Below are 27659 nucleotides of genomic sequence, written 5' to 3' on the forward strand. Positions count from 1 at the left end.
AGTGACTGCGAGTGGAGCCGAGTACACAGTACACTTGGCTCGGCTTGGTAAATGTCAGCGGCCCTCACAGACGGCGGAGATCGGCATATAACGCGCACTCACGATTTTCCACAGATTTTAAGGGGGAAAAAGTGCGTGTTATACGCCGATTAAATACAGTAGTCCTTAAGAATTGAGATTACGTTTCTTTCCCCCTCGCGGTCTTAACAAAGCAATTTCCTGATTCTATGCAGAGTACTCTGCTGAAGCCCACAGCTGTAAAAAAAAAAAAAAAAGTCTGCCAAGTTTCACAACATTCCTCAGCCTGCTGAGCTACCTATAAACATTGTAATGTTTCATTCTTTAGATCAAAGGAATGAACTTCGGTCTGAGGAAGTTTAACCACTTAAAGACTAAACCATTTCCTGACACTTGTTGGTTTCGAGTTAAAATCATACTTTTTTTTTTTTTTTTTTTTTTTGCTCGAAAGTTACTTAGAACTCCATTTTTTATTATTATTTTTTTTTTTTGCAGAGACCCTAGAGAGTAAAATGGTGATTGTTGCAATATTTTATGTCACGCTGTATTTGCGCAGTGGTCTTTCAAATGCAAATTTTTTGGAAAAAAAATACACTTGGTCAATAAAAAACAAAACAAAAACTAAACCGTAAAGTTGGCCCAATTATATAATGTGAAAGATATTACGCTGCGAGAATCGTGATCTTTATTATGAAAAATATAAAACAATAATGGCGCTCTGTGAGCATAAGAACATATAATAAACAGCTGCCCCTTTTAACAGTGAACAAATCACAAGACTGTAAATATTGAAATAAAGAATAAGGCGTTATAGGTGTTCAGTGAAAGGCTGTGGGGGGGCAGATATATGCAATAATAACATCCAACATAAATATGTGACACAGATGAAATAAATTGCAATTAAAGCAAGCTAAAAGTCCATGTATGATGAATCCCAACACCTGATCGAAATGCTCCGAGATATAACTTCTAGTTCTTCCACCACGAGTGCTCAATGGAAAGGTCAATGGAACTCGCCAGAGACTTTTTTGACCCCTTTTTACAGGCTGGTCAAAAAGCGCTTTCGGAATACCAGATTGATTCCACTAATGGCACAATTCCACTCCAGTGGCCGCTCGCGATGGAACTAGGATGTAAAAAATGACTCCGCAGGAGACACTGATAAGTCTCGTAGTGCAATAATTAGAGCTGCATGATTAACCGTTAAGAATTTTTATCACGATTCCCGCCCCCCTTGCGCAGTCTGCCAAGAATCACAACATTCTTTAGCAGTGAAACTTAAGTATAAACATTGCAACTATTTGTCCTTTAGAACAAAGGAATACACTTTGGTATGTAAATGAGGGAAGTTTAACCACTTAAACACAACCTTTTTATGACATTTGTTCGTTTCAAGTTAAAAATGAATTTTTCCAAAGCGTCTTTCAGGACAGCACCTGAGAGATCAGGGCTCCTCCTCCCACAGGAAATACCTCATCATTCAAGTCTTTAAAGGAAGGCCTCCGCGTAGTTTCCATCAGTTTTTTTGTGTTTCCTCCAGCTGGGAGCCATGATCTCTCAGGGCTATCCTGGGAGACACAGGTTCTCACCTCACCTTTTGAGTCTTTTAAGGAGATTGATCCTCCCACAGTCCTGTACGGTCCCTTGGGCTCCCCCTCCCTCTTCTGTGCTCGGGGAGAGCACATACGACTGGCAGTACCGTTTCTCACTTTTTTTGCGCAGACAGCGGAGTTTGTTTTTCCCACCGACGATGTATCGCCTGATCGAGCGATAGCAGCCGCCATTGTTCTGGTGGCCAATTATCATATGGCTAAAAACATGGCCAGGGGATGCTGCATCTAAGAATAGATTATGTAGTATTCCCTTTGCGGGAGATCTTTTGTTCGGCTCAGAGCTAAAGTCTATTCCTGACCATACGGTGGACAAAAATAAATCGTTTCAGGTCAAGAAGCATGTGCAAACACGTAGGCGTTTTTTTTTTTTTTTCGGCCCCAAAATGGGCAACAAGAAGGAAAAATGCAGAACAAAAGAAAGCCTTGGTCTTCACAGAAACCCAAAAGTAGGATTGGAGTGCTCTTCAATCCTCCTACGACCACCGGAAAAACAAAATGACTCTCCCCTTCAGGTCGGGGGAAGACTCCAGGAGTTTCTTCCTCAGTGGAGAGCTATCAATCCAAACCAGTTTATTGTGAATATGCTCTCCCAGGGATATGTAATAGAGTTTACGGAAGAACCTCCAAAAAGATTTTTGATGACAAACGTCCCAAGGAATCCGGTCAAAGCTTTCGCCATGAAGTCCCCAATTCAGGAACTGAAAACTCAGAGAGTCATTGTTCCGGACCCGACAGGGGAGTTATTCCAGGGATTTTACTCGCATGTTTTCCTGGTTCAGAAACCTTCAGGAAAGTTCCGCCTCATTCTAAATCTCAAAGTGCTGAACAAGTCGGTACAGTACATCAGGTTTCAGATGAATTTCATCTTTTCTGTAAGAAACCTCCTAAGTCAAGGGTGCTACATGGCATCAATAGATCTGCAAGAGGCCTATCTCCACGTTCTCATTTCCACCAGATCTGAGAAATACCTGAAGTTAGCACTGAAAGAGGGGAACAAGCTGGTACATTTTACAATTCAAGGCACTCCCAATCGGCCTGTCTTCTTCCCCAAGAGTGTTCACGAAAATTATTGGCCAAAGCATTGGCGCACCTACGCCTAGAGGGAATATCGGTGATTCCTTATCTGGATGACTTGCTATTTTTTGCTCAAACCAAAGAAGGTCTGCAAGAAGACTTGATCAGTGCCTCTATTCACCTAGATTTAATAGGGTGGATCCTAAATCTTCAAAAAATCTAATCTGATCGCCTCACAGGAAGTGTTATTCCTGGCTTTCCGTATCAACTCTCCTTTTTTTTTTTTTTTTTTTGCCAGAAGGAAAACAGGAAAAGTTGATACAATTGGTGTCTCGGCTACAGTCCAATCAGATGTTGTCCATCAGGATAATCAAGTCAGTATTAGGAACACTGACCTCTTCCATACCGGCAGTCCAGTGGGCAAAGCTCCATTTCAGGCCTCTGCAAAGCTTTCTGTTGGAAACCTGGGATCGCCAGCAGAATTCATTGGATTCTTTTGTGAAGATCCCCACCACGGTAAAAACAAGTCTCTGGTGGTGGAGGAACCGGGCAGTGTTGTCAGAGGGTCTGTTATGGTCCTTCCCAATCCAGGTACAGTTGGCAACCAATGCCAGCTCCTGGGGTTGGGGGTGCTCACATGAACAAGGGTTCGTGGTCCACAAAAAAAGCACTGAGGTCCTCAAATTGGCGGGAGCTAAAAGCGATAGAAATGGCCTTACTAGCTTTGCAGAAGTAGTCCAGGGACAACATATTCAAATGCTGTCAGACAACGCCACGGTGGTGGCCTACATAAAAAGACAAGGGGGAACCAGAAGCAGAGTACTGCAGGATCTGGTAAGAGGCATTTTGAGTTGGGCAGAGCTTCATACGATATCCTTGTCCGTGGTCCATCTAAAGGGGACTCTAAACAGAATAGCGGACTTCCTCAGTAGGAACCAGGTATTTGAAGCAGAGTGGCAATTGAGTCCAGAGGTTTTCCATTAGATCGTGAAAAAATGGGGGCAGCCATGAGTGGATCTCTTTGCGACTCATGGAAATTCCCAAGTACCTCGCTTCTTCTCCCTGAACAGGCACAAGTCATCACTAGGAGTGGATGCCCTGGCGCATAGTGGGAAGTTTCATCTGTTACGCATTCCCCCTGTTTCAGCTGATACTTCGGCTCATAAACAAAATCAGGAAAGAGGATACGGTGGTAATTCTCATCACTCCTTTCTGGCCCAAAAGGCCGTGGTTCTCATCCCTTCTGCAGATGCAACTAAAACCATATTGGCACCTTCCGTTAAGATAAGACCTCCTGTTGCAGGATCCTCTGCTTCACCAGGAAGTACCAAAACTAAAGCTCAAGGCTTGGTGTCTGAGGAGCAGCTCTTGAAGAGAAAGGGTTTCTCAGATAGGTTGGTAGTTACCCTAATATCTAGTAGAAAGAAGGTCATAAAAGCAATCTATTCCTGGAAAGTCTTTAACTCCTGAAGCACAGCATCCGCCAGATCACCAAAACAAATTTCTTGCAAGAAGGAGCAGGAAAGGACTTGGCGATCAGCACCCTCAAGGTTCAAGTGGCTGCGCTAGGGGTATTCTTGGAAAGATCTATTTTATCTAAACCCTTAGTGATTCGATTTTTTTTTTTTTTAAAGCCTAGAAGTCTAGACCAGTGGTGACTAAAATTTGCCCAGTATGGGACTTGTCAATTGTTCTACAGGCCCTGACCAGGGAACCTTTTGAACCCATTAATTTAGCCTCCCTGAAATTAGTTACGTTAAAAACAGTCTTTTTAGTGGCCATTACAACAGCTCGGAGAGTCGGTAAGCTGCAAGCTTTATCAATCAGGGAGCCATTTTTTTTTCTCAGACCGGATTGTTCTGAGAACAGATCCAAATTTTTTACCAAAAGTTGCTTTGGTCCAGAATCGAATACAGGAGATGGTTCCTATGTTTTGCTCTAATCCGTCGGGTAAGAAAGAAGAATTCCATACCCTGGATGTTAAAAGAGCAGCCCTAAGTTACTTGGAAGCCACTAAAGTCTTTAGATGTGCAGATGTACAATGTATTTTATTTTCAGGCAATAAGAAAGAAAGACATGCTTCTAGAGTAACCATAGCGAGATGGTTAAGAATGGCTATCTCGGTAGCCTATTCCCTTAAAGGCCAAGAGAGTCCAGTAAGTATCCGGGCTCATTCTACAAGGGCTTCGGTGGGGAGTTGGGCAGAAAAAGCTGGTGCCACACCCGAACAGATCTGTAGGGCAGCTACTTGGACAAGTCTGACGACCTTTGCCCGTCATTATAGATTAGACCTCATGACGGCTTGGGATCAGGCTTTTGGAAGAAAAGGCTGTTGTCCCACCCTAATTGGAGTAAGTCTCGATAATCCTCTCGAAAGACGTTTTGGAAAATTGCAAGTTACAATTACCGGTAACTTGTTTTCCAATAGGCTTTCAGGACAGCAGTAACCCGCCCTATTTATGCTGTTGCTGTAATACTCTGTCGCTTATGTGTTGCAACTGGGGCTGGAGGTTCTCTACAAACAACTGATGGAAACTACGTGGAGGCCTCCCTTTAAAGACTTGAATGATGAGGTGTTTTTTTTTTTTTTAATAGAAAATACTTAGAACCCCCAAATATATAAATACATATATCATTTTTAGAGACCCTAGAGAATAAAATGGTGGTTGTTGCAATATTTTGTTGCACTGTATTTGTGCAGCAGTTCAAATGCATTTTTTTGGGGGGGAAAAAATGACACTTTAACCACTTGCCGACCGCCTCACGCCGATGTACGTCATCAGAATGGCACGGGCAGGCATAAGCACATATATGTACGTCCTTTGCCTCCCGCGGGTCGGGGGCCCGATCGGGCCCCCGCCCGGTGCCTGCGGCGGTCGGTTTTCGTTCGGGAGCGATCCCGGACGAGGGGACGGCCATTCATTCATGGCCACCCCCTCGCGATCGCTCCCGACGAATGGAAATCCCCGGTGACATCACTTCCTCTCCTGTAATGTAAACACAGGAGAGGAAGTGATGTATTCTCTCCTCCGTGTCGGTATTTTTCGTTCCGACACGGAGGAGAGCGGATCAGTGAGTTGCACCAACACATCCCACACACAGTAGAACATGCCAGGCACACTCACACCCCCCCTTTACCCCCCGATCACCCCCCCAATTACCCCTGCCCCCCAGTCACAGTGACACCAATGTCATTTTTTTTTTTTTTTTTTTTTTTTTTTGCATTGGTGTCATTTGTGACTGTAATAACTGTTAGGGCAGTTAGGGTTAGCCCCCTTTAGTTCTAATGTACCCCCCTAACCCCCCCAATAAAGGTTTAACCCCGTGATCACCCCCCGTCGCCAGTGTCACTAAGGCTGGGTTCACATTGCAGCGGTTTATGAGAACGAATGTGATTCGCACCGCACTGCAGTGCAAATCACATCCGATCTCTGTGCGATTCGAGTTCAGCCATTCGCCGCACCCGCCGCACCCGCCACACCCGCCGCACCCGCCGCAAATTCGCACGGGACCCTTTTTTTGGCCCGCAGCAGAATCGGATCGCATGGGTGTTCACACCATGCGATCCGAGTTTGCAGATCGCACTGCGATATGCGAACTGATCTGGGGGTGTCAGTAACATTTCACTGACACTCCCAGCAGTTCGCATAGGGCAGTGTGAACTGCCGCCGGGAGGCATGCGATGCGGGAACCCGCCGCGGATTCGCGGCGTTTCCGCATCGCTCCAGTGTGAACCCAGCCTAATAAGCGATCATTTTTCTGATCGCCGTATTAGTGTCACAGGTGACGCTAGTTAGGCAGGTAGGTATTTAGGTTCGCCGCAGCTTTTTATAGCGCTAGGGACCCCCATATACTACCGCATAAAGCCCCCTGATTGCCCCCTAGTTAACCCTTTCACCAGTGATCACCATATAACTGTTACAGGTGACGCTGGTTGGTTAGTTATTTTTTTATAGTTTCAGGGCACCCGCCATTTATTACCTAATAAAGGTTTAACCCCCTGATCACCCGGCAGGTGTCATTTGTGACTAATAACTGTTAGGGCAGTTAGGGTTAGCCCCCTTTAGTTCTAAGGTACCCCCCTAACCCCCCCAATAAAGGTTTAACCCCGTGATCACCCCCCGTCGCCAGTGTCACTAAGGCTGGGTTCACATTGCAGCGGTTTATGAGAACGGATGTGATTCGCACCGCACTGCAGTGCAAATCACATCCGATCTCTGTGCGATTCGAGTTCAGCTATACAGATAGTATGGCTGAATTCGTGTCGCACCCGCCGCAAACTCGCACGGGACCCTTTTTTTGGTCCGCAGCAGAATCGGATCGCATGGGTGTTCACACCATGCGATCCAAGTTTGCAGATCGCACTGCGATATGCGAACTGATCTGGGGGTGTCATTAACATTTCACTGACACTCCCAGCAGTTCGCATAGGGCAGTGTGAACTGCCGCCGGGAGGCATGCGATGCGGGAACCCGCCGCGCATTCGTGGCGTTCCCGCATCGCTCCAGTGTGAACCCAGCCTAATAAGCGATCGTTTTTCTGATCGCTGTATTAGTGTCACAGGTGACGCTAGTTAGGCAGGTAGGTATTTAGGTTCGCCGCAGCTTTTTATAGCGCCAGGGACCCCCATATACTACCGCATAAAGCCCCCTGATTGCCCCCTAGTTAACCCTTTCACCAGTGATCACCATATAACTGTTACAGGTGACGCTGGTTGGTTAGTTATTTTTTTATAGTTTCAGGGCACCCGCCATTTATTACCTAGTCTCACTAGTGTACCCCTAAATTTAGGGGTGTCTACTTTCTAAAATGGGGTCATTTGGGGGGGGGGGGGTTTGTGCCATCTTGGCATTTTATGGCCTTCAAAACTGTAACGCCCTTAGAAAGCCTGAAGGCGGTGCTTGGTTTTTGGGGCCCCGTACGCGGCTAGGCTCCCAAAAAGTCCCACATATGTGGTATCCCCGTACTCAGGAGAAGCAGCAGAATTTATTTTGGGGTGTCATTTCACATATGCCCATGGCATGCGTGAGCAATATATCATTTAGTGACAACTTTGTGAAAAAAAAAAAAAGTTTGTAATTTTCCCGCAACTTGTGGCAAAATATAAAATATTCCATGGACTCAACATGCCTCTCAGCAAATAGCTTGGGGTGTCTACTTTCTAAAATGGGGTCATTTGTGGGGGTTTTGTGCCATCTTGGCATTTTATGGCCTTCAAAACTGTAATAGGTAGTGAGAAGTGAACTCAAAAAATTACGCCCTTAGAAAGCCTGAAGGCGGTGCTTGGTTTTCGGGGCCCCGTACGCGGCTAGGCTCCCAAAAAGTCCCACATATGTGGTATCCCCGTACTCAGGAGAAGCAGCAGAATTTATTTTGGGGTGTCATTTCACATATGCCCATGGCATGCATGAGCAATATATCATTTAGTGACAACTTTGTGAAAAAAAAAAAAAAAAAAAAAAGTTTGTAATTTTCCCGCAACTTGTGGCAAAATATAAAATATTCCATGGACTCAACATGCCTCTCAGCAAATAGCTTGGGGTGTCTACTTTCTAAAATGGGGTCATTTGTGGGGGTTTTGTGCCATCTTGGCATTTTATGGCCTTCAAAACTGTAATAGGTAGTGAGGCGTGAAATCAAAAATTGACGCCCTTAGAAAGCCTGAAGGCGGTGCTTGGTTTTCGGGGCCCTGTACGCGGCTAGGCTCCCAAAAAGTCCCACATATGTGGTATCCCCGTACTCAGGAGAAGCAGCAGAATTTATTTTGGGGTGTCATTTCACATACGCCCATAGCATGTGTGAGCAATATATCATTTAGTGACAACTTTGTGTAAAAAAAAAAAAAAAAATTTTTTTTTTGTCATTATTCAATCGCTTGAGGCAAAAAAATAAAATATTCAATGGGCTCAACATGCCTCTTATCAATTTCCTTAGGGGGTCTACTTTCCAAAATGGGGTCATTTGGGGGGGTTTTGTACTGCCCTGTCATTTTAGCACCTCAAGAAATGAGATAGGCAGTCGTAAACTAAAAGCTGCGTAAATTCCAGAAAACGTACCTTAGTTTGTAGATGTGACAACTTTTGCGCAAACCAATAAATATACAATTATTGACTTTTTTTTTACCAAAGACATGTGGCTGAATACATTTTGTCCTAAATGTATGACTAAAATTGAGTTTATTGGATTTTTCTAATAACAAAAAGTAGAAAATATCATTTTTTTTCAAAATTTGCGGTCTTTTTACGTTTATATCGCAAAAAATAAAAATCGCAGAGGCAATCAAATACCATCAAAAGAAAGCTCTATTTGTGGGAAGAAAAGGACGCAAATTTTGTTTGGGTACAACATTGCATGACCGCGCAATTACCAGTTAAAGCAGCGCAGTGCCAAAGTGTAAAAAGACCTCTGGTCATTTACCAGCAAAATGGTCCGGTCTGAAAGTGGTTAATGAATAAAAAAAAAAAAACAACCAATAAAGCTGGCTCAATTTTTTTTTTGTGTAAAAGATTTTATGCTGCGAGAATCATGATGTGTTTTTTTTTTCTTTTTTTTTTTTTATTGTAAGCAAAAAAAAATAATCTTGTGATTCTCATTTTGACCAGAATCGTGCAGCTCTAGTAGTAATTTTTAATAAGTAGGATAAAAACAGCAGCAGCAATAGCAGTTACCCTCACATGTCGGAGTGCCTGGCCTGGAACTAGGTGTAATCAGCATGTGCAAGTCGGCTAATCCCTTGAGGGTGGCGTGCGTCCCACATCTCGCGCCGTGTGGGATGTCAAGTTAGGACCCGGAAGTAGGAGGATCCGCTATAACTTTTGTGCAAACCAATCAATATACACTTATTGGGATTTTGTTTACCAAAAATATGTAGAAGAATATATATTGGCCTAAATTGATGAAGTAATTTTTTTTTTTTTTAGATGTGTTTTATAGCAGAAAGTACAAGTGTGTGTGTGTGTGTGTGTGTGTGTGTGTGTGTGTTTGTTTATAGCACAAAAAATAAAACCTTAGAGGTGATCAAATATCACCAAAAGAAAGCTCTATTGGGAAAAAAGGACGTCTATTTTGTTTGGGTGCAGCGTCGCACGACTTCACAATTGTCAGTTAAAGCAACGCAGTGCCGTATTGCAAAACAATGACCTGATCCTGAAAGAGGTAAAACCTTTCCGGGGCTAAAGTGGTTAAAGTCTATCTGCAGGCCCAATCTAATCCGACACTGGGGCAATAATGGTGCATCTCCTGCTGAATGCACATGTTTCACACAATATATAGGCTGCCCATTCCTGTTATTTTCGACTCTATATTGGAAGAAAAGTGTGATGGGTGCCACCTCACGGGTTAATAGCGAGCAGAAAAATCAGTTTTTTGCTTTAATTCAAACTGGGGATTTTCCAAAAAGAATCAAAATGGGCATGCTGAGACTTGGTGTTTTGTCTTAAAGTGGTTCTAAAGCCTAAACATTATTTTTTTTTACCTTCATACATTCCTTGCATTAAGGTAAAAAATGTTTAGGCATTGCTTAGGCAAGATACATCCCTGGGAATTACAGACCAGTTAGCCTAACATCAATAGTATGTAAACTCTTGAAGGGAATGATAAGGGACTATATATACAAGATTTTAGTAAAGAGAACGGTATCATTAGCAGTAATCAGCATGGATTCATGAAGAATCGTTCTTGCCAAACCAATCTACTAACCTTCTATGAGGAGGTGATTTGCCATCTAGATAAAGGAAGGTCCGTAGATGTGGTGTATCTGGATTTTGAAAAAGCATTTGACACAGTTCCCCATAAATGTTTACTGTACAAAATAAGCTCGGTTGGCATGGACCATAGGGTGAGTACGTGGATTGAAAACTGGCTACAAGGGCAGGTTCAAAGGGTGGTGATAAATGGGGAGTACTCGGAATGGTCAGGGGTGGGTAGTGGGTTCCCCAGGGTTCTGTGCTGGGACCAATCCTATTTAATTTGTTCATAAACGACCTGAAGGATGGGGTATTTGCGGATGATACTAAGCTAAGCAGGGCAATAACTTCTCCTTGCAAAAAGATCTGAACAAATTAATGGGGTGGGCAACTACATCACAAATGAGGTTTAATGTGCAAAAATGTAAAATAATGCATTTGGGTGGCAAAAATATGAATGCAATATATAGACTGGGGGGAGGACCTGGGGGTCCTAGTAGATGATAGGCTCAGCAATGGCATGCAATGCCAAGCTGCTGCTAACAAAGCAAACAGAATATTGGCATGCATTAAAAAGGGGATCAACTCCAGAGATGAAACGATAATTCTCCCGATCTACAAGACTCTGGTCCGGCCGCACCTGGAGTATGCTGTCCAGTTCTGGGCACCAGTCCTCAGGAAGGTTGTACTGGAAATGGGGCGAGTACAAAGAAGGGCAACAAAGCTAATAAAGGAAATGGAGGATATTATTTATGAGGAAAGGTTACGAGCACTGAAATTTTTCTCTCTGGAGAAGAGACGCTGAGAGGGGATATGATTTCAATTTCTAAATACCGTACTGGTGACCCCACAATAGGGAGAAAACTTTTCAGTGAAAGGTAATTTAATAAGACACGTGGCCATTTACTAAAATTATAAGAAAATCGGTTTAATCTTAAACTGCATAGAGGGCTCTTTAAGTTTCAGAGCGGCAAGGATGTGGAATTCTCTTCCACAGGTGGTGGTCTCAGCGGGGGGCATCAATTTCCAAAAACTTGATAAGCACCTGAATGACCACAACATACAGGGATATTCAAGGTAATACTGACATAAAATCACACACATAGGTTGGACTTGTGTCATTTTTTTAACCTCATCTACTATGTAACTGTTTTTGGCCCCTCGCACCCCCTGAGCCCTCATTCGATCCAGTGCTGTACATCTGCAGCTCTTCTCACCCCTCACTGCTGTGACTCGCTGGCTGTGTCGGGCATTGGTCAATCTTTGATGTCAATCAAAGCCAGTAACAACAGAATGGGGGGTGGGGCCAAGTCGGGAGCGAGCAAGCAGAAGTGCCCCCCACGGGATGCTGCTTCCCTTGGGGGCACTGGGCAGAGAGGAGGAACCAGGAGCACCGGCAGGGGGACCCAAGGAGAGGAGGTTTGCACCTGCTCTGTACAATTTTCATTGCACAGAGCAGGTAAGTGTAAAGAGGTTTTTGTTTTGTTTTTGTTTTTTTTCTTTTATAATCACTTTAAATTCCTTTTTCTGATAGTCTACTGTTTTTACTAAAGCCGTTTTGTCACTTCTTTATAATTAGAACTACCGGTCAAGAAGACCAACTCTAAAAGTCAAACTTTGAGAAATAAACAACGAGATTGCAAGAGGTGTCCGCTGAAACCCATAAGCGTATTGCTCACCCCCTTGAACACCAGAAAACAGATGAAAAAAAGGTGTTTGCAACATCAGGTTCGGTGCCGCAGCTTGAGCAGTTCCAATAGTAGTCCCTCCAATGTTTCCTTGGGGAAGACCGATGTGGGGTATAAAAAATCGAAAGTGGAGAAAACTGGGAAAAACAAAGCCACAAGACACAGTTTTCCACAAGACACAGAAGATTGTGAGAATAGCTCTTTGGCCGAAAACAGTAAAGCTGAAAGTAGGTCCTCTAGTGATGTTATCATAATCAGTGAGGATGAAAGTGAGTCCTCTGGTGATGATTACGTACCTTTCGCTATAAAAAAAGGGAATAAGTATAAAAAAGCTTCAGAAATAAAACCAAAGAGTTTTAAAACAAGTATGCAACAAACTATCCATCCTACAGGACCTCAAAATTGTGTGCGGGCCTCCGAAAGGTTGAAACGTAAAACCAGCTGGAGTAAGGACCATGTGAAAGAAATGCAGAAGGAAACATTTTGTGATCAATTTCCAAGCAGGAAACCACTATCTGCTTCTCCAGTGTTATTGACTAATATAACAGAAGTTTCTGAAGAAGGAAGCCTTACCGGGTCCAAGAGCCCACCACACCTTCAGAAGATGGTAAATTCTGATCCTTCTGACAGAAGTGGAACACAGACCTTGGGGACTGAGCAGCCAATAACTGATTCTGAGAAACCTTCCAATTTGGAGAAGGTAGCCGATTTATGCGAAAACACCAGCAAACAGACTGTAAGGAAAAATAATGAAGCCATTTTACACAAGTCAAACAAGCAGAAGGCGGAACCTATTGAACCTCATTCATCAAAACCACAAAGTTATTTAACAGAATCTCAGGACTCTGAAGAAGAAGCAGAAGCAAGGGTCTGCAGGCAAGTGCCGGACAGTCAGAAGAAGTCAACCCTTTCCAAACCCACTCAGAAAAGGAATCCTGTAGAGAAACCCTCCCAGTCTGAAGAAGTGCCTAGTCAGTTGAATAGTGTGCAGGGGAAAGGAAGACCTCTCGGTTCCAAGCAAGATAACAAGCAAGCTTCTCATTCTACTCAACCTTTGGATGACCTTGAGAAAGCAAGCCCTCAAGATAATGAGGCATTAGCAGAGCCTTGTGACAAAGTAGCTGTTCCTTCTGGAAAATCCCAAAGCAGTTCAGATTTTGAAGAGTCTGAATTAGAGACTATTTCTAGAAAGGATTTGTCTGAAACCGTGAAGTCCAAAAATAAAAGACTTCTTTCTACACCTGGCCCACAGAAAAGACAAAATACTAATTCACAGAAATCTCAAAGACAGGCCATAGAGCAGGAGAAAACTGAGAAGCACTTTACAAAAAAAAAAATTGAAACCAAGCGGTCACATCCTAGAGCATGTCAAAGGAAAACCAATCTGTCTGAAGAAACTTCAGAGTCTGAATTAGACATTGCAGAAGATGATGATGACGAAGAAGACTATGAGTCTGAGAGGGAAGCCAAGAAGAAAGCTAAAGGAAAGGCTACCAAAGCAAGTGAGCGATTGCAGAATTTTCAGAAACATCAGCAAATCTTGAGAGGCAGCAGTGCATCAAAAAGGCTTGACAGGCAAGTATTAAGGTAATTTTTTGGTTAAAGGTTAGCAGCTACAAAAACTGTAGCTGCTGACTTTTAATAAACACACTCACCTGTCCCACGATCACACAAGCTGCCTTTTCCCACGGCCTTCCCTCCGCATCCGTCTTTTACACTGTGGGCACCCGGCTGTGATAGATTGCCGCTTCACAGCCGGGTGCCCACTGCACATGTGCGAGTCGCGCTGCGCCTTGTGAATGGTCCTGCAGTCTTCTGGGACCTGACCAGAGAAGACTGCAGGGCGAGAGGAGAATTTCCGCTTGCATTGCCTAGGCATTCCGAGTGGAAGTAAGGGTCAAAACCAGGTATCGCAAAAAAAAAACTAAAGTGGGCGCAAAGGAAAAAGGATCACCAGTATAGAATTCAAACCACAACCAGGCAGCTCACAAACTCTGGGGTCGAATGAGGACAATTGACTCTAAAACGTGGCGTGCCTATGTTGTGAATTAAACAGTGGTGGGAGGCTTGAGTATAGCAAGAATAAAAACAATCCGTAGTTTAGCATATTAAAGTGGAGCTCCACCCTCCCCCTCCTCTCCTACAGTGGAAATGTCAGAAAGCTAGAAGCTGCCAGATCTCGACAGAGCGGTTCACCATTGCTGGAACGCAGGGAGCACACACCACAAGCCGGGAGTGCCGTGACTTTTGGGTTGTGGTCCCTTTTGAGGGGGATAGGTTGGTGTACTCGGGTGCCCGTAAAAGGTGAGGGATTCTGGGACAGTTGAGTAGAAGAGAGGACTGACTGGCAGGCCACTCGGCATTAGTAGTGGCTTATTTGGACCGCCATTTTGGAGGTTCCGAGTGACATTCGGATGGGAAAAGGGCCTCCACTCCTGACATCAGGGACTCCGCTCCCTACAGGGTTAAGCAGCCTACTGGACGTCTCACATTGGGCAGGAAACTCCTAGTGTTGGGGGGGTGGAGTAGGAATTGAGAGGAGACCTGGCTCTGTGCTGCATGTTTGCTACAAAGGTCTAAAGCTGCTAACCCCGGAGTGAAAATCCTTATTTGACTTTTGCTTTATTTAACAAGTTTGATTTGTGCTGAAGATAAGTGGACCTTTTTGTGTTGCATTCTCAGAAGTTTTGCTGCTGGAAGCTCTTTTGTTTTTGACCTCATGTGCACTGCTGATGGTAAACAGACATTTGCCATTCAGCAGTTGGGAAAAAAATGCCCAACTGTTCCTGAACACTCGTGTTATCTTTATCACTACACATACACGGGGTCATTTACAGTCATTTCTAGGCAGTTGAGTTTAGAGGCTTTTTTCTTTTCTTTTTTTTTTTTTTTTTTAACGCTAAAAAATCGTCTCAAAAGCTGAGTTTAGAGGCATTTCAAGGGCCAAACATGGCTAAACGTGGTAGCTCGCATTCTGCAGCGTTTCGTTTACAGGCGTTATTCACCTTTTGGCTATATTGAAAAAAAATAAACACAAACGCGGCTTGTAAACGTGGCTTGGGTTACTATCTGTCAAGTTAAATCGTTCAGGAGAGTTTGTACAAATGTCCCATGTACATGAAGCCTAAAGGAAAATAAAGACTTGTGTTTTAAAGTGTAAGTTCACCTTTACAGAAAATCTGTAAGGTGAACTTACACAGATCTTCCCGCTGACCTGGAGTCCGGCAATCGCCCATTCTGACAGATCGTAAAACCGCTTTACTGGCCCAAAGATTTTGAAATCCCCTCTTTCTCTCCTCTTCGCCTGTGGTGACAGGGCGGGCTACGCAGGTTCTGATTGACCAATTTAGAATAACTCCAATTAGAATTCCTTCTAAGCTGTGGGGGATTTCTGACCCCTGGGCCGGTAAAGCCGTGACCCCCGTTGTCAGTGTCGGGTGATCACAGGACTCCAGGTCAGCAGAACCTGGGTGAGGGGGCTCGTATGAGTTCACCTTACATTCTATGCGTTAGAGCAGGGTTCCGCTTAAAGTGGTTGTATACTCCTTTTTTTTTTTTTCTTTACTTTTACCTACAGGTAAGCCTATAATATCTCCTAAACCTGTACTGTTTAGGAGATATTCCCCTCAGTATGCGCTGCTGACTGCAGCGGCGCATGCGCACAAGGGGATTCTCGGCTGAAAATCCGGCAGTGGCCGACCGGCCGGGATGAAATCTCCCGCGCGCATGCGCAGGAGTGACAATATCGCGACTCCGGCCACTCACAGCACCGGAGCCGCGATACCCGGAAGAAACGCTGAGGGAGCATGTCGGCTCCCTCGGCGTGGATCGGGCCAGATGTCGGGGGCCTCGTTCTAAGGTAAGTATTTCATAATGAGCTAGTATGCGGTGCATACTAGCTCATTATGCCTTTTGCTTTGCAGGTGGTAAAAAAAAAGTTTACTACCGCTTTAAAAAAAAATAAAAAAAATTGAAAGTCAGCAGCTACAAATACTACTACACCTGCTGACTTTTTAAATAATCGGACACTTACCTGTGCATGCGACGTGTCCCAGATGATTGTCGAGAGGGGGAGGGGTGATCTCCTCCCTTCCAGACTCTTGCAACAGAAGGAAGTGGGAGCTGGGACCCTCAAAAAAGTTACATTTTTGGGTGGAACTCTGCTTTAAGGTGAAAAACCTCCTGTGATGAAGGAGCGCCCCCCTTTAATTTACCTGAACCCGGTCTTTCCAGCGAGGGAGGGGCCAGGTGGGGGGGGGGGATCGGAGAAGGGGATGATCTGGGCTGTTCTGTGCAAAACCAGCAGAGGAGGCAAATAAAACTTGTTCAAAAAATAAAATAAAATTGTTAACACCACTTTAAGCTTTGTAACAAAGTACCTGCTCTTTCTAGAAAATCCCAAACTGATGATTTGGATTCAGAGTCTGAAGTGAAAATGGTTCCTGGAAAGGATTTGCGCCCAACTGCCAAGTCAGAAAATAAACTCTTGGTTTCTACTCCTGGAATACAGAAAAGACAAAACACTCGTTCCCAGAGATCTCGAAGAGGGGCCATAGAGCCAGAGAACACAGAGAAGGACTTTACAGAAGTAAATGATACAAGCAAGCGGTCAAATCCCAGTTCACGTAAAAAGAAAAGCAGTCGGAGCAAAACTTCACCGTCTGAATTAGAAGTTGCAGGTGAAGAAGAAGAAGAAGAAAAAAGTGACGAGGACTATAAGCCTAAGAGGAAAGCCAAGACAAAAGTCAGCAGGAAGGCTACCAAACCAAGTCCGTTGCAGGATCTTCAAAAACCTCAACAAAACCTAAGAGACGACAATGCATCAAGACCATCTAGGCGCTCCAATGCAGAACGCCAACTGCCCAAGAACCCATTCGCAGTTCATCAAGATGACTGGACAGAGAAAGAAGTAAAAAGACTTCACAGGCAAGTATTCTACTTTAATGTTGTGTTACCTGTAGCAGTTGGGGGGGGGGGGGGGGTTGGGAGGAGGATTAGTATCTCTGTCATGTTTTATTGCTGCCTGTGATGTCCCCATTGCACCTGTGAGGCCAGGAATATAAATGAGTGTATGGTGGTCGTTGGGTCAGTAAGTCATAGATGGCAAAAAGAAACCTTAGAGGTTCTGATGTTCTGCACTAAACATGGGTTCCTTTCTCTGTCCTTTTTGGAGGTAGTTATCGTTTTGGCTTCCTGTCACTGGAACAGGTAAACCAAAATCCCAAACAGCAGTTCAAACCTAAAAATTAAAGTGAGTGCCTAATAAAGAGGGAAAACCATGTTCCACACACTCCACACCTAGGGGGCACCGGCCCGATATACAGTGTATTGACAAAGTATTCCTACCCCTTGACATTTTGTCACATTACAACCAAAAACGTAAATGTATTTTATTGGGATGTTATGAGATAGACCAGTGATGGCGAACCTTGGCACCCCAGATGTTTTGGAACTACATTTCCCATGATGCTCCTGCACTCTGCAGTGTAGGTGAGCATCATGGGAAATGTAGTTCCAAAACATCTGGGGTGCCAAGGTTCACCATCACTGCGATAGACCAACACAAAGTGGCACATAATTGTGAAGTGGAAGGAAAACGATTAAAATGCTTTTCATATATATTTTTTTTTTTTACAAATATTTGAAAAGTGTGGGGGGCATTTGTATTCAGCCCCCTTTACACTGATAACCCTAACTAAAATGTAGTGGAACCGATGGCCTTCAGGAGTCACCTAATTAGTAGAGTCCACCTGTGTGTAATTTAATCTCAGTATAAATGCAGCTGTTCTGTGAAGCCCTCAGATGTTTGTTAGAGAACCTTAGTAAACAAACAGCATCATGAAGGCCAAGGAACACACCAGACAGGTCAGGGATAAAGTTGTGGAGAAGTATAAAGCAGGGTTACGATATAAAAAAAAAAATCTTCCAAGTGTTGAACATCTCACGGAGCTCTGTTCAATTCATCATCAGAAAATGGAAAGAGTGACACAACTGCAAACCTACCAAGACATGGCTGTCCACCTAAACTGACCGGCCGGGCAAGGAGAACATTCATCAGAGAAAAAGCCAAGAGGTCCATGGTAACTCTGAAGGAGCTACAGAGATCCACAGCTCAGGTGGGAGAATCTGTCCACAGGACAACTATTAGTCGTGCTCTCCACAAATCTGCCCTTTATGGAAGAGTGACAAGAAGAAAGACATTGGTGAAAGAAAGTCATAAGAAGTCCTGTTTGCAGTTTGCGAGAAGCCATGTGGGGGACACAGCAAACGTGGAAGAAGGTGCTCTGGTCAGATGAGGCCAAAATTGAACTTTTTGGCCTAAAAGAAAAACGCTATGTGTGGCGGAAAACTTACACTGCACATCACCCCGAACACAGCATCCCCACCGTGAAACATGGTGGTGGCAGCATCATGTGGTGGTAATGCTTTTCTTCAGCAGGGACAGGGAAGCTGATTAGAGTTGATGGGAAGATGGATGGTGCCAAATACAGGACAATCTTAGAAAAAAAACCTGTAAGCCCTTGTACACACGGTCGGACATTCTGACGGAAAATGTCTGATCGGGCCGCGTTGTCGGATAAACCGACCATGTGTGTGCTACATCGGACTGTTTCTGTCGGAATATCCGACCGACAAAGTTTTAGAGGTGGGCTATAAAATTTTCCGACAACATGAACCGATCTGACTTTTTCCGATCATTTGTAGAGAATTCCAATCAGACAAAGTGCCACCCATGCTCAGGTCAAATTCCTAGACCAAAGCTATTGGCTACTAGCCTGAACGTAGTCCCGTCGTAACAAAATAACGTCATCACATTATGAACAATCCTATTTTCCGACAACTTTGTCCGACCGTGTGTATGCAACACCAGTTTCAAACAAAATCCGTCAAGCAAAATCTGACGGATTATGTTGTCGGAATGTCCGACCATGTGTACAAGGACTTGGAGTCTGCAAAAGACTTGAGACTGGGGTGGAGGTTCACCTTCCAGCAGGACAACGACCCTAAACATACAGCCAGAGCTACAATGGAATGGAATGGTTTAGATCAAAGCATATTCATGTGTTAGAATGGCCCAGTCCAAGTCCAGACCTAAATCCAATTGAGAATCTGTGGCAAGACTTGAAAATTGCTGATCACAGACGCTCTCCATCCAATCTGACAGAGCTTTAGATCTTTTACAAGGCTAGATGTGCAAAGTTGGTAGAGACATCCCCAAAAAGACCTGCAGCTGTAATTGCAGAGAAAGAGGGTTCTAAGTATTGACTCAGGGGGGCGCCATACAAATGTACCCCACACTTTTCACATATTTATTTGTATAATTATTTTGAAAACCATTTCTTTTTCCTGCCACCTCACAATTATGTGCCGCTTTGTGTTGGTCTATTACATAAAATCCCAAGAAAATACATTTAAGTTTTTGGTTGTAACATGACAAAATGTGGAAAATTTCATGAGTTATGAATTCTTTCTCAAGGCACTGTATATATTAGAAAAATAAGTATTGTAGAAGATGGGCTTTCAAATGGTAATCCCTGTGATTCAGGTAAAATATATAATCAGTCATTATTAGAAAGACAAAGTTTATTAATACATATATTCATAAAACGGAGGAAAAGAGAGTAAGTGAAGCCTTCTTTGTGTAGAAAGCACATTACACAAAATATCAAATATGAATTGTATGGGATCTGCCAACATGTTTCGTGGTTGTTTTCTGCTTCTTCAACACTTAAAGCGGTAGTAAACCCGCATTTTTTTTTTTTTTTTTTTTAAAACCTGCAAAGCAAAAGGCATAATGAGCTAGTATGCACCGCATACTAGCTCATTATGAAATACTTACCTTAGAACGAGGCCCCGACATCTCGCCCGATCCACGCCGAGGAAGCCGACATGCTCCCTCGGCGTCTCTTCCGGGTATCGCGGCTCCGGCGCTGTGAGTGGCCGGAGCCGCGATATCGTCACTCCCGCGCATGCGCGCGGGAGATTTAAATCCGGCCGGACGAGCGCTGCCGGATTTTCGCGGAGAGAACCCCCTTGTGCGCATGCGCCGCTGCAGTCAGCGGCGCATACCGAGGGGAATATCTCCTAAACCGTACAGGTTTAGGAGATATTTTTTTTACCTACAGGTAAGCCTTATTATAGGCTTTCCTGTAGGTAAAAGTTAAAAAAGTGGGTTTACTTCCACTTTAATCCTCTGTGTACATCACAAAATATCTAGTGTATATATACTAACAAGATGTAGTTAGGCATTTCATATTTGCATACAGTCAAACATATTTACAGTAAACTGTCCCGAAATGGAAGAGGGAAAAGGGAGGGGGGGGTTTGAGGCGCAAAAACCCGACCATCCCACACATACATAAAACACACACACACCACGTCACAAAAACATACCTTTAACTTTGAATGTGTTCAGGATAAGGGGAGGCTAAACAAGGGAAAAGACACTTCACCTCACTGATATGGAGCATATGTGAAACTTGGTCACCATGTATGGTGTGGGTTATAGTGAAGGACACACCTAATGGGAATAGATAAAGCACACATAAGTAATAGACCAGGGTTTCCGTTGCGCTTGCCATGTTGACAACACATAAGATGGTCAAGACAGCATGAATGCTACTGTACTAACCTGTATAGAGAGGTGACGGGAACACATACATTTAAACCCTAGTAGAAGAAACCCGAGCTAGAGGTTTGCATCTAGGTATAACATGCACCTATAAACCGCATCAAAGAGCGAGAGGAACAGATAAATATACTCTCATCAAGTAAACCATGCAGACAGTCGACATTAGGCAAGACAAACGATGCACATCTCACCCCAAAGCCATGAACATTCCATTGGATGTCCGGTCCATCATGTGTTAGAGAGTCTGCACCAGCACCCAAGACATCAAAAAAGGGGTCCAACAGAGTATGTGTCTCTGGGTCCCCCGAGAGCTGACTGATCCAGCAAAGCAACACCCTCACAGACCTGCCCTTAAGGCAATCAAAAGGGGGATGGTCACTGGCGAACAGGGTGGGAGTTGGCCAGTAAAAAAACACAAATGCATAATGAGGCACCCAAATACACCTGCATAGGTGTTTATGTGGACTGTGTCCATGCGGTCAGGCCCAGTGCTATGTTTGTCTTGACCCTAAAAGCGGAAATGATGTCAGAGCTTGGTGGGTCAGGTCCATCTCCACATCAAGATGTAATGGAGGACATCACCCTCTAGTGGTCGGTTGGGTAATGGCATGCACAAATGGGCTGCAACCCAGCCTGGGAGACAAAGCCCACAGCACATAATAGACCGTCCCACAGCACGTTGGGACTGGCAAACACAACGTGAGAAAACTAAGGGCAAAACGGCCATCCACATCAACCAACCACCCCCTGTGGCCTCCAACATTAGGCAGACTACAACAATTGAAATAAAATCCAAATGAACATATACATCAAGGCCAAATGAGACCTATTGCGAACACATCCTGAGGGCAAACTCCCTACTGAACAACGTCCAAGAATAAGTTTTTTTTTTTTTTTTTTGTGGATTATGCTACATCCAGTGCTGTTGGTTTTACTTTGATGGTCATAGAGTAACCAATATTGTTTAAACCTGCAAGAGGACATATATTATTTTCTTATTGGCTGCCTGGAATGATCTTCCCCATCTTCCGTATGTTGACCTACGAATGCCACAACAGAAAGGGGAAAAAAAAGTGGGGGTGGGGGAGGAGGGAAAAGTGGCACAATAAAGAAACCAATGGATACCCAGGGGCGCACAATCTATCAATAATATAAGATAAAGAACAAAAGCTAAAATATCGATGGAAAAGGGAAACCTAGGATGGATAAGAACCTTGAAATCCCTATGAAAGAAAGGAAGGGCCATAGCTGACAAATACGTTCAACCCTGGAGGGTGGTCAGCTCTAAGGGTAAAAATCTTTCGATTCAGAGCACAAAATGAAATCAAACCCAATCCCCTTTGGTTTGGGGTTCCTAGCCATTGATAGAATACACCCCAAGTTGTCCAGATTGCATGACTGACAGTTCTCAAAGTGTCAGTGGGACTCTTGGGGTCCTTTCAAACAGGGCGGATCAGTGCTGATCCGCCCCGTGGATATCCGCTTGCTCAACGGGGATCGCCGGAGTGATCTCCGCCGAGCAGGAAGATGACAGGTCCATCTCTGCACACTGCGCAGGGACGGACCTGTCACAGCACCGCTCTTCCTTATGGGAGATCGGATGACGACGGACTGCAGTGTCCATCACCCGATCCGATGACGGATGGAAAAATAGCTTTTTCCTCCGTCACACTTTTTCGGATCGGAGCGGGTCGGATGTCAGCGGACTTGTCATCGCTGACATCCGACGCTCCATAGACCTCTATGGAGCGTCTGTGAAAGGGGCCTTAGGGATTCTGTCATTGATATCCTTCACATGTTCTTTAACCCGTTGCCACAACATGCATTTAGTTTTGCCAACATAAATGGCATTGTTTCCCCCCACACCTGTGGGTACCTACAGGTCATGTCCCACAAGGATCAGAGCCCCCGGTTATGTCAAAGTGACTAGATGTGAGAATGTCTTTGAGCGGCATCTTCTAAAGGTGACACGTGGACAGGGGTCAACAAAGCGCTTAATAGTTTTCTCCTCCGTCAACAAGTGCCAATGCTCCCCTAGGACACCCATTATCTCATCTTTACCTCCTCTGGGAAATGATCCCCCTTGAAGAGAAGCAATTCCCGCGGGCTCTCTAATGCCCTATTGTAGGCTCGTTTCAGGGTCCTATGGCTATAGCCCCTTTTCAATAATCTTTTCTTTAGTGCTTGAGCTAGCATTTTAAAGTCGCTTGTATTAGCCTACAGGTATACCCTTAATGAGATGGTGGGGGTCCTTAATAATGAGTATGTTCACAAACTCCCAAAGCACATCCCTGGGGCCATTCTAGAAGATGAGGATGTCGGTGAGTGTACCTCCACCACAGAGATATGTGGCAGAAGTACATCGACAATTCCTCAGATCCAAAGATAGTCTGTTCTCTCCCCAGCCCCATCCCCCAGATAGAGGGTGGCATAGGATGGGGCACATGTGGTACCCATAGCCACCCCCTGCATCTGGAGGTAGTTGGAAAGGTCAAAGGTGAACGCATTGTGCGTCAAGAACAATTCCAGTAGTTTCAAAATAAATGGATTATATTCCCGATAGATACTGCTCCTCTCAACCAAGAAGGATCTCACTACTGATATCCCAAGATGATTTGGAATGCTGGAGTAAAGGGCTTTGACATTAATAGACACCAGTAAAGTGTTGGTGTCTACGTGAACTCCATCGAGTATATTCACTAAGTGTATAGTATCCTTGAGGTAAGTGGACAGACTTTTTAACATGTGGTCGTAAGTAATCATCCACAACAATGCTCGCTCTGGAGGTAATATTCCCTATCCCGGACACAATAGGGTTAGACAGAATTTTTTCACACATCAGAGTCCTGAGTTAGATTACCATCCTTGTCAGAGGGCTTGATGACTATATTACGATGTTCCTGAAGTCTACTCAAGGCCTCTCTGTTCTTTCTCTAGGTTAGATTTAATTCATTATTCCAAGAGTTAAGCTTGTCCACATCCCTTATTACTAGTTTAAGAAATGGATTTACTCTGGGGTTGGTGTTGGTGAGAAAGCGTGTTTACTTGGATAGAGTATATTCATCTGTTCCTCTCTCTTTGATGTGGTTTATAGGAGCATCAACTCTGATGATGTACCCTAGATGCCAAACTTCTAGCTGGGTTTTTTCTTCTACTAGAGTTTGAATTTCTGTGTTCCTGTTACCTCTCTATACAGTATAATGCAGTAGCATTCGTGCCGTCTGACCATCTTATGTGTTTTCAAGATGTCAAGTGCAATGGGAACCCTGGTCTATTACTTATGTGTGCTTTATCTATTCCCATTAGGTGTGTACTTTACTATAACCCACACAATACATGGTTTCACATATACTCCATATCAGTGAGGTGGAGTGTTTTTTCTCTTTTTTGGTCTCCCCTTAGCCTGAACCCATCCAAATGTTAAAGGTACATTTTGGTGACCTGGTGTTTTTTTTATTTTTTTTATTCCATTTGGGGACATATTTGATATTTTGTGTAATGTGCTTTCTACACACCTTTGGGATTTGGTTGCCCTCTTTGCCTGTGTGTGTGTGTATATGTGTGTGTGTGTGTGTGTGTGTGTGTATATATATATATATATATATATATATATATATATATATATGTATATATATATGTATGTATATATATATATATATATATATATGTATATATATATATATATATATATATATATTACACACACACACACAGTGACATTTTTACAGTGATCTAGGGCTGAAACAACTAATTGTTTTATGAAATTAATCGATTACTATTTTCATAATCAATTAATCGGCCAGTAACATAATGAGGTTAAAAAAACTTAAATGAGCCCTTTATAGTACAAAAATAGCAAATCAATGGAGAAACTGCAGAAAAGCATGTAATGGGTTTTGCAGCAAATTGTGTTTTTTAATCTGCCCAACAACAAACTGGCCAAAAAAAATGCAAAAACTCAAATCGCAGCAAAATCACATGTGCAAAAATCAAAATGCACAGCAAAAAGCACTGCAGAAACAGATCAAAAGCAAACTGCATACTGAGGCATATGCTGGCCACACGGATCAATTTTCAGACGAAAAATCTTTGTACATTCGCTGAAAGAAGGTTGTTTTGAAATTCACTTGTTTTTAACCTTCTGTTTTTAAAATGAATGTAATTTCTGAACGAAAACTACATACACTGACTGAAAATTCCTTTCACCAAGCAGTTTTCCAATTCAAAATTTTCCTGCCACTGTGGTTGAAAATGAACATCGATTTGACCCCCACTAACGATTAGAAAATCGAACAAACGTTCTACAAATCCTCTAATAGTATATACAGTATATCTCTTCTGTCTGTTGTTCTCAGAGTGGATTAGAGATTTTTCTCTCTAACCAAATAGTTGGTTATTTATATTTACCACTGCATAGAGATATTTAAGAATAAATAGCTTTTTTTTTCTTTTTTTTTTTTTTTAAGGTTACCAACCAATTAATCAATTAATCGAAACAATAATCGGCCAACTAATCGATTATGACAATAATCGTTAGTTGCAGCCCTACGGTGATCAATACATTTTTTTTTTTTTTAGCATTGATCACTGTATTAATGCCAATGGGCCCAAAAATGTCAAAACTGTCGGTGTCCGCTATAATGTCGCAGTCACCATGAAAATCGCTTTTTAAAAAAAAAAAATCTATAAAAATGCCATAAAACTATCCCCTATTTTGTAGACGCTATAGCTTTTGCGCAATCCAATCAATAAACGCTTATTGAGATTTTACCAAAAATATGTAGAATACGTATCGGCCTAAACTGAGGGGAAAAAAAATGTTGTTTAAATATTTTTTGGGGATATTAATTAACCACTTCAGCTCCGGACCAATAAATACCTTAAGGACCAGAGGTCTTTTTGCAATTTCGCACTGCGCTGCTTTAACTGGTAATTGCGCGGTCATGCAATATTGCACCCAAACGAAATTTGCGTCCTTTTCTTCCCACAAATAGAGCTTTCTTTTGATGGTATTTGATTGCCTCTGCGATTTTTTTTTTTTTTTTGCGATATAAATGGAAAAAGAGCGAAAATTTTGAAAAAAAAAGATATTTTCTTCTTTTTGTTATAAAAAAAATCGAATAAACTAAATTTTAGTCATACATTGAGGGCAAAATTTATTCAGCCACATGTCTTTTAGTAAAAAAAATGTCAATAAGCGTATATTTTTTGGTTTGCGCAAAAGTTATAGCGTCTACAAACTAGAGTACATTTTCTGGAATTTACACAGCTTTTAATTTATGACTGCCGATCTCATTTCTTGAGGTGCTAAAATGGCAGGGCAGTACAAATCCCCCCCAAATGACCCAATTTTGGAAAGTAGACACCCCAAGGAAATTGCTGATGGGTATGTTGAGCCCATTGAATATTTATTTTTTTTGTCCTAAGGGATTGAATAATGACAAAAAAAAAAAAAAAAAATTTTTTTTACAAAAAGTTGTCACTAAATGATATATTGCTCACACATGCCATGGTTATATGTGGAATTGCACCCCAAAATATATTCCGCTACTTCTCCCGAGTATGGGGATACCACATGTGTGGGACTTTTTGGGAGTCTAGTCGCGCACGGCACCCCGAAAACCAATCACCACCTTCAGGATTTCTAAGGGTGCAAATTTTTGATTTAACTCCTCACTACCTATCACAGTTTCGAAGGCCATAAAATGCCAAAATAGCACAAAACCCCCCAAAATGACCCCATTTTGGAAAGTAGACACCCCAAGCTATTTACTGAGAGGCATGTTGAGTCCATGGAATATTTTATATTTTGCCACAAGTTGCGGGAATATTACAAACTTTTTTTTTTTTTGCACCAAGTTGTCACTAAATGATATATTGCTCACACATGCTATGGGCATATGTGAAATGACACCCCAAAATACATTCTGCTGCTTCTCCTGAGTACGGGGATACCACATGTGTGGGACTTTTTGGGAGTCTAGTCGCGCACGGCACCCCGAAAACCAATCACCACCTTCAGGATTTCTAAGGGTGCAAATTTTTGATTTAACTCCTCACTACCTATCACAGTTTCGAAGTCCATAAAATGCCAAAATAGCACAAAACCCCCCCAAATGACCCCATTTTGGAAAGTAGACACCCCAAGCTATTTACTGAGAGGCATGTTGAGTCCATGGAATATTTTATATTTTGCCAAAAGTTGCGGGAATATTACAAACTTTTTTTTTTTTTGCACAAAGTTGTCACTAAATGATATATTGCTCACACATGCTATGGGCAGAAGTCAAATTACACCCCAAAATAAATTCTGCTGCTTCTCCCGAGTACGGGGATACCACATGTGGGGGACTTTTTGGGAGCCTAGCCACGTACGGGACCCCGAAAACCAAGCACTGCCTTCCGGATTTGAATATAAAATGCTACCAAAAAACCTGTTAGCGATGGCAGGGATCAGGCCTGACTCTGCGATCGCTGCAGTTATGTGTTTAGTGTTTTGTAAGTGACAGTGATCGATACTGCACTTGGGTGGGCTGGGCAGAGGGGCAAAACGCAGGTGCCAGCAGGTATTTGGGCTGATCCCGCTAACAATGCGTTTTTTTGGAACCCTAAACTGCTGGGGACGCTAGTATTGATCTGTTCAGATTCTATACCACTACGGGAGGTGTATGCTTTGTGTGTGGGTGTTAGCGGTACTGGCACTAACCTAGCGCTGCCTGGGGCGACGCAGACCCTGACCCTAAAACCTAATTGATATCACCCGCCGGGTGATCAGGGGGTTAAACCTTTATTGGGTAATAAATGGTGGGTGCCCTGATGCTATAAAAAACAAACTAACCAGAGTCACCCGTAACACTTATACGGTGATCAGTGGTGAAAGGGTTAACTAGGAGCAATCAGGGGGTTCAAATTTTTATTAGGTAGTATATGGGGGTCCCTGGCGCTATATAAAAACCTGACGGGGAACCTAAATAACTAACTGGCTAACCAGCGTCACCAGTGACACTTA

At 43.2% G+C, this 27659-nt stretch overlaps 1 protein-coding gene across 5 annotated transcripts in view; it reads left to right on the forward strand.

The window, feature by feature from the left end:
• The window catches only part of LOC143942454 (uncharacterized), a 96657-nt gene that overhangs the window by 31717 nt on the left and 37281 nt on the right, over positions 1 to 27659 (forward strand). For 4 of the 5 annotated variants that reach the window (XM_077463757.1, XM_077463760.1, XM_077463756.1 and 1 more), the window contains 2 exons: positions 11910 to 13605; positions 16411 to 16944. In XM_077463757.1, coding sequence (XP_077319883.1) covers positions 11910 to 13605; positions 16411 to 16944 — 2230 coding nt within the window. The remainder of the gene's footprint in view (positions 1 to 11909; positions 13606 to 16410; positions 16945 to 27659) is intronic. The other variant, XM_077463758.1, reaches the window with a different exon arrangement.

Source organism: Lithobates pipiens, unplaced genomic scaffold, assembly GCF_037356315.1.
Source record: "Lithobates pipiens isolate NorthernLeopardFrog02 unplaced genomic scaffold, aLitPip1_a1.2 Scaffold_30, whole genome shotgun sequence".
Lineage (NCBI taxonomy): Eukaryota > Metazoa > Chordata > Amphibia > Anura > Ranidae > Lithobates > Lithobates pipiens.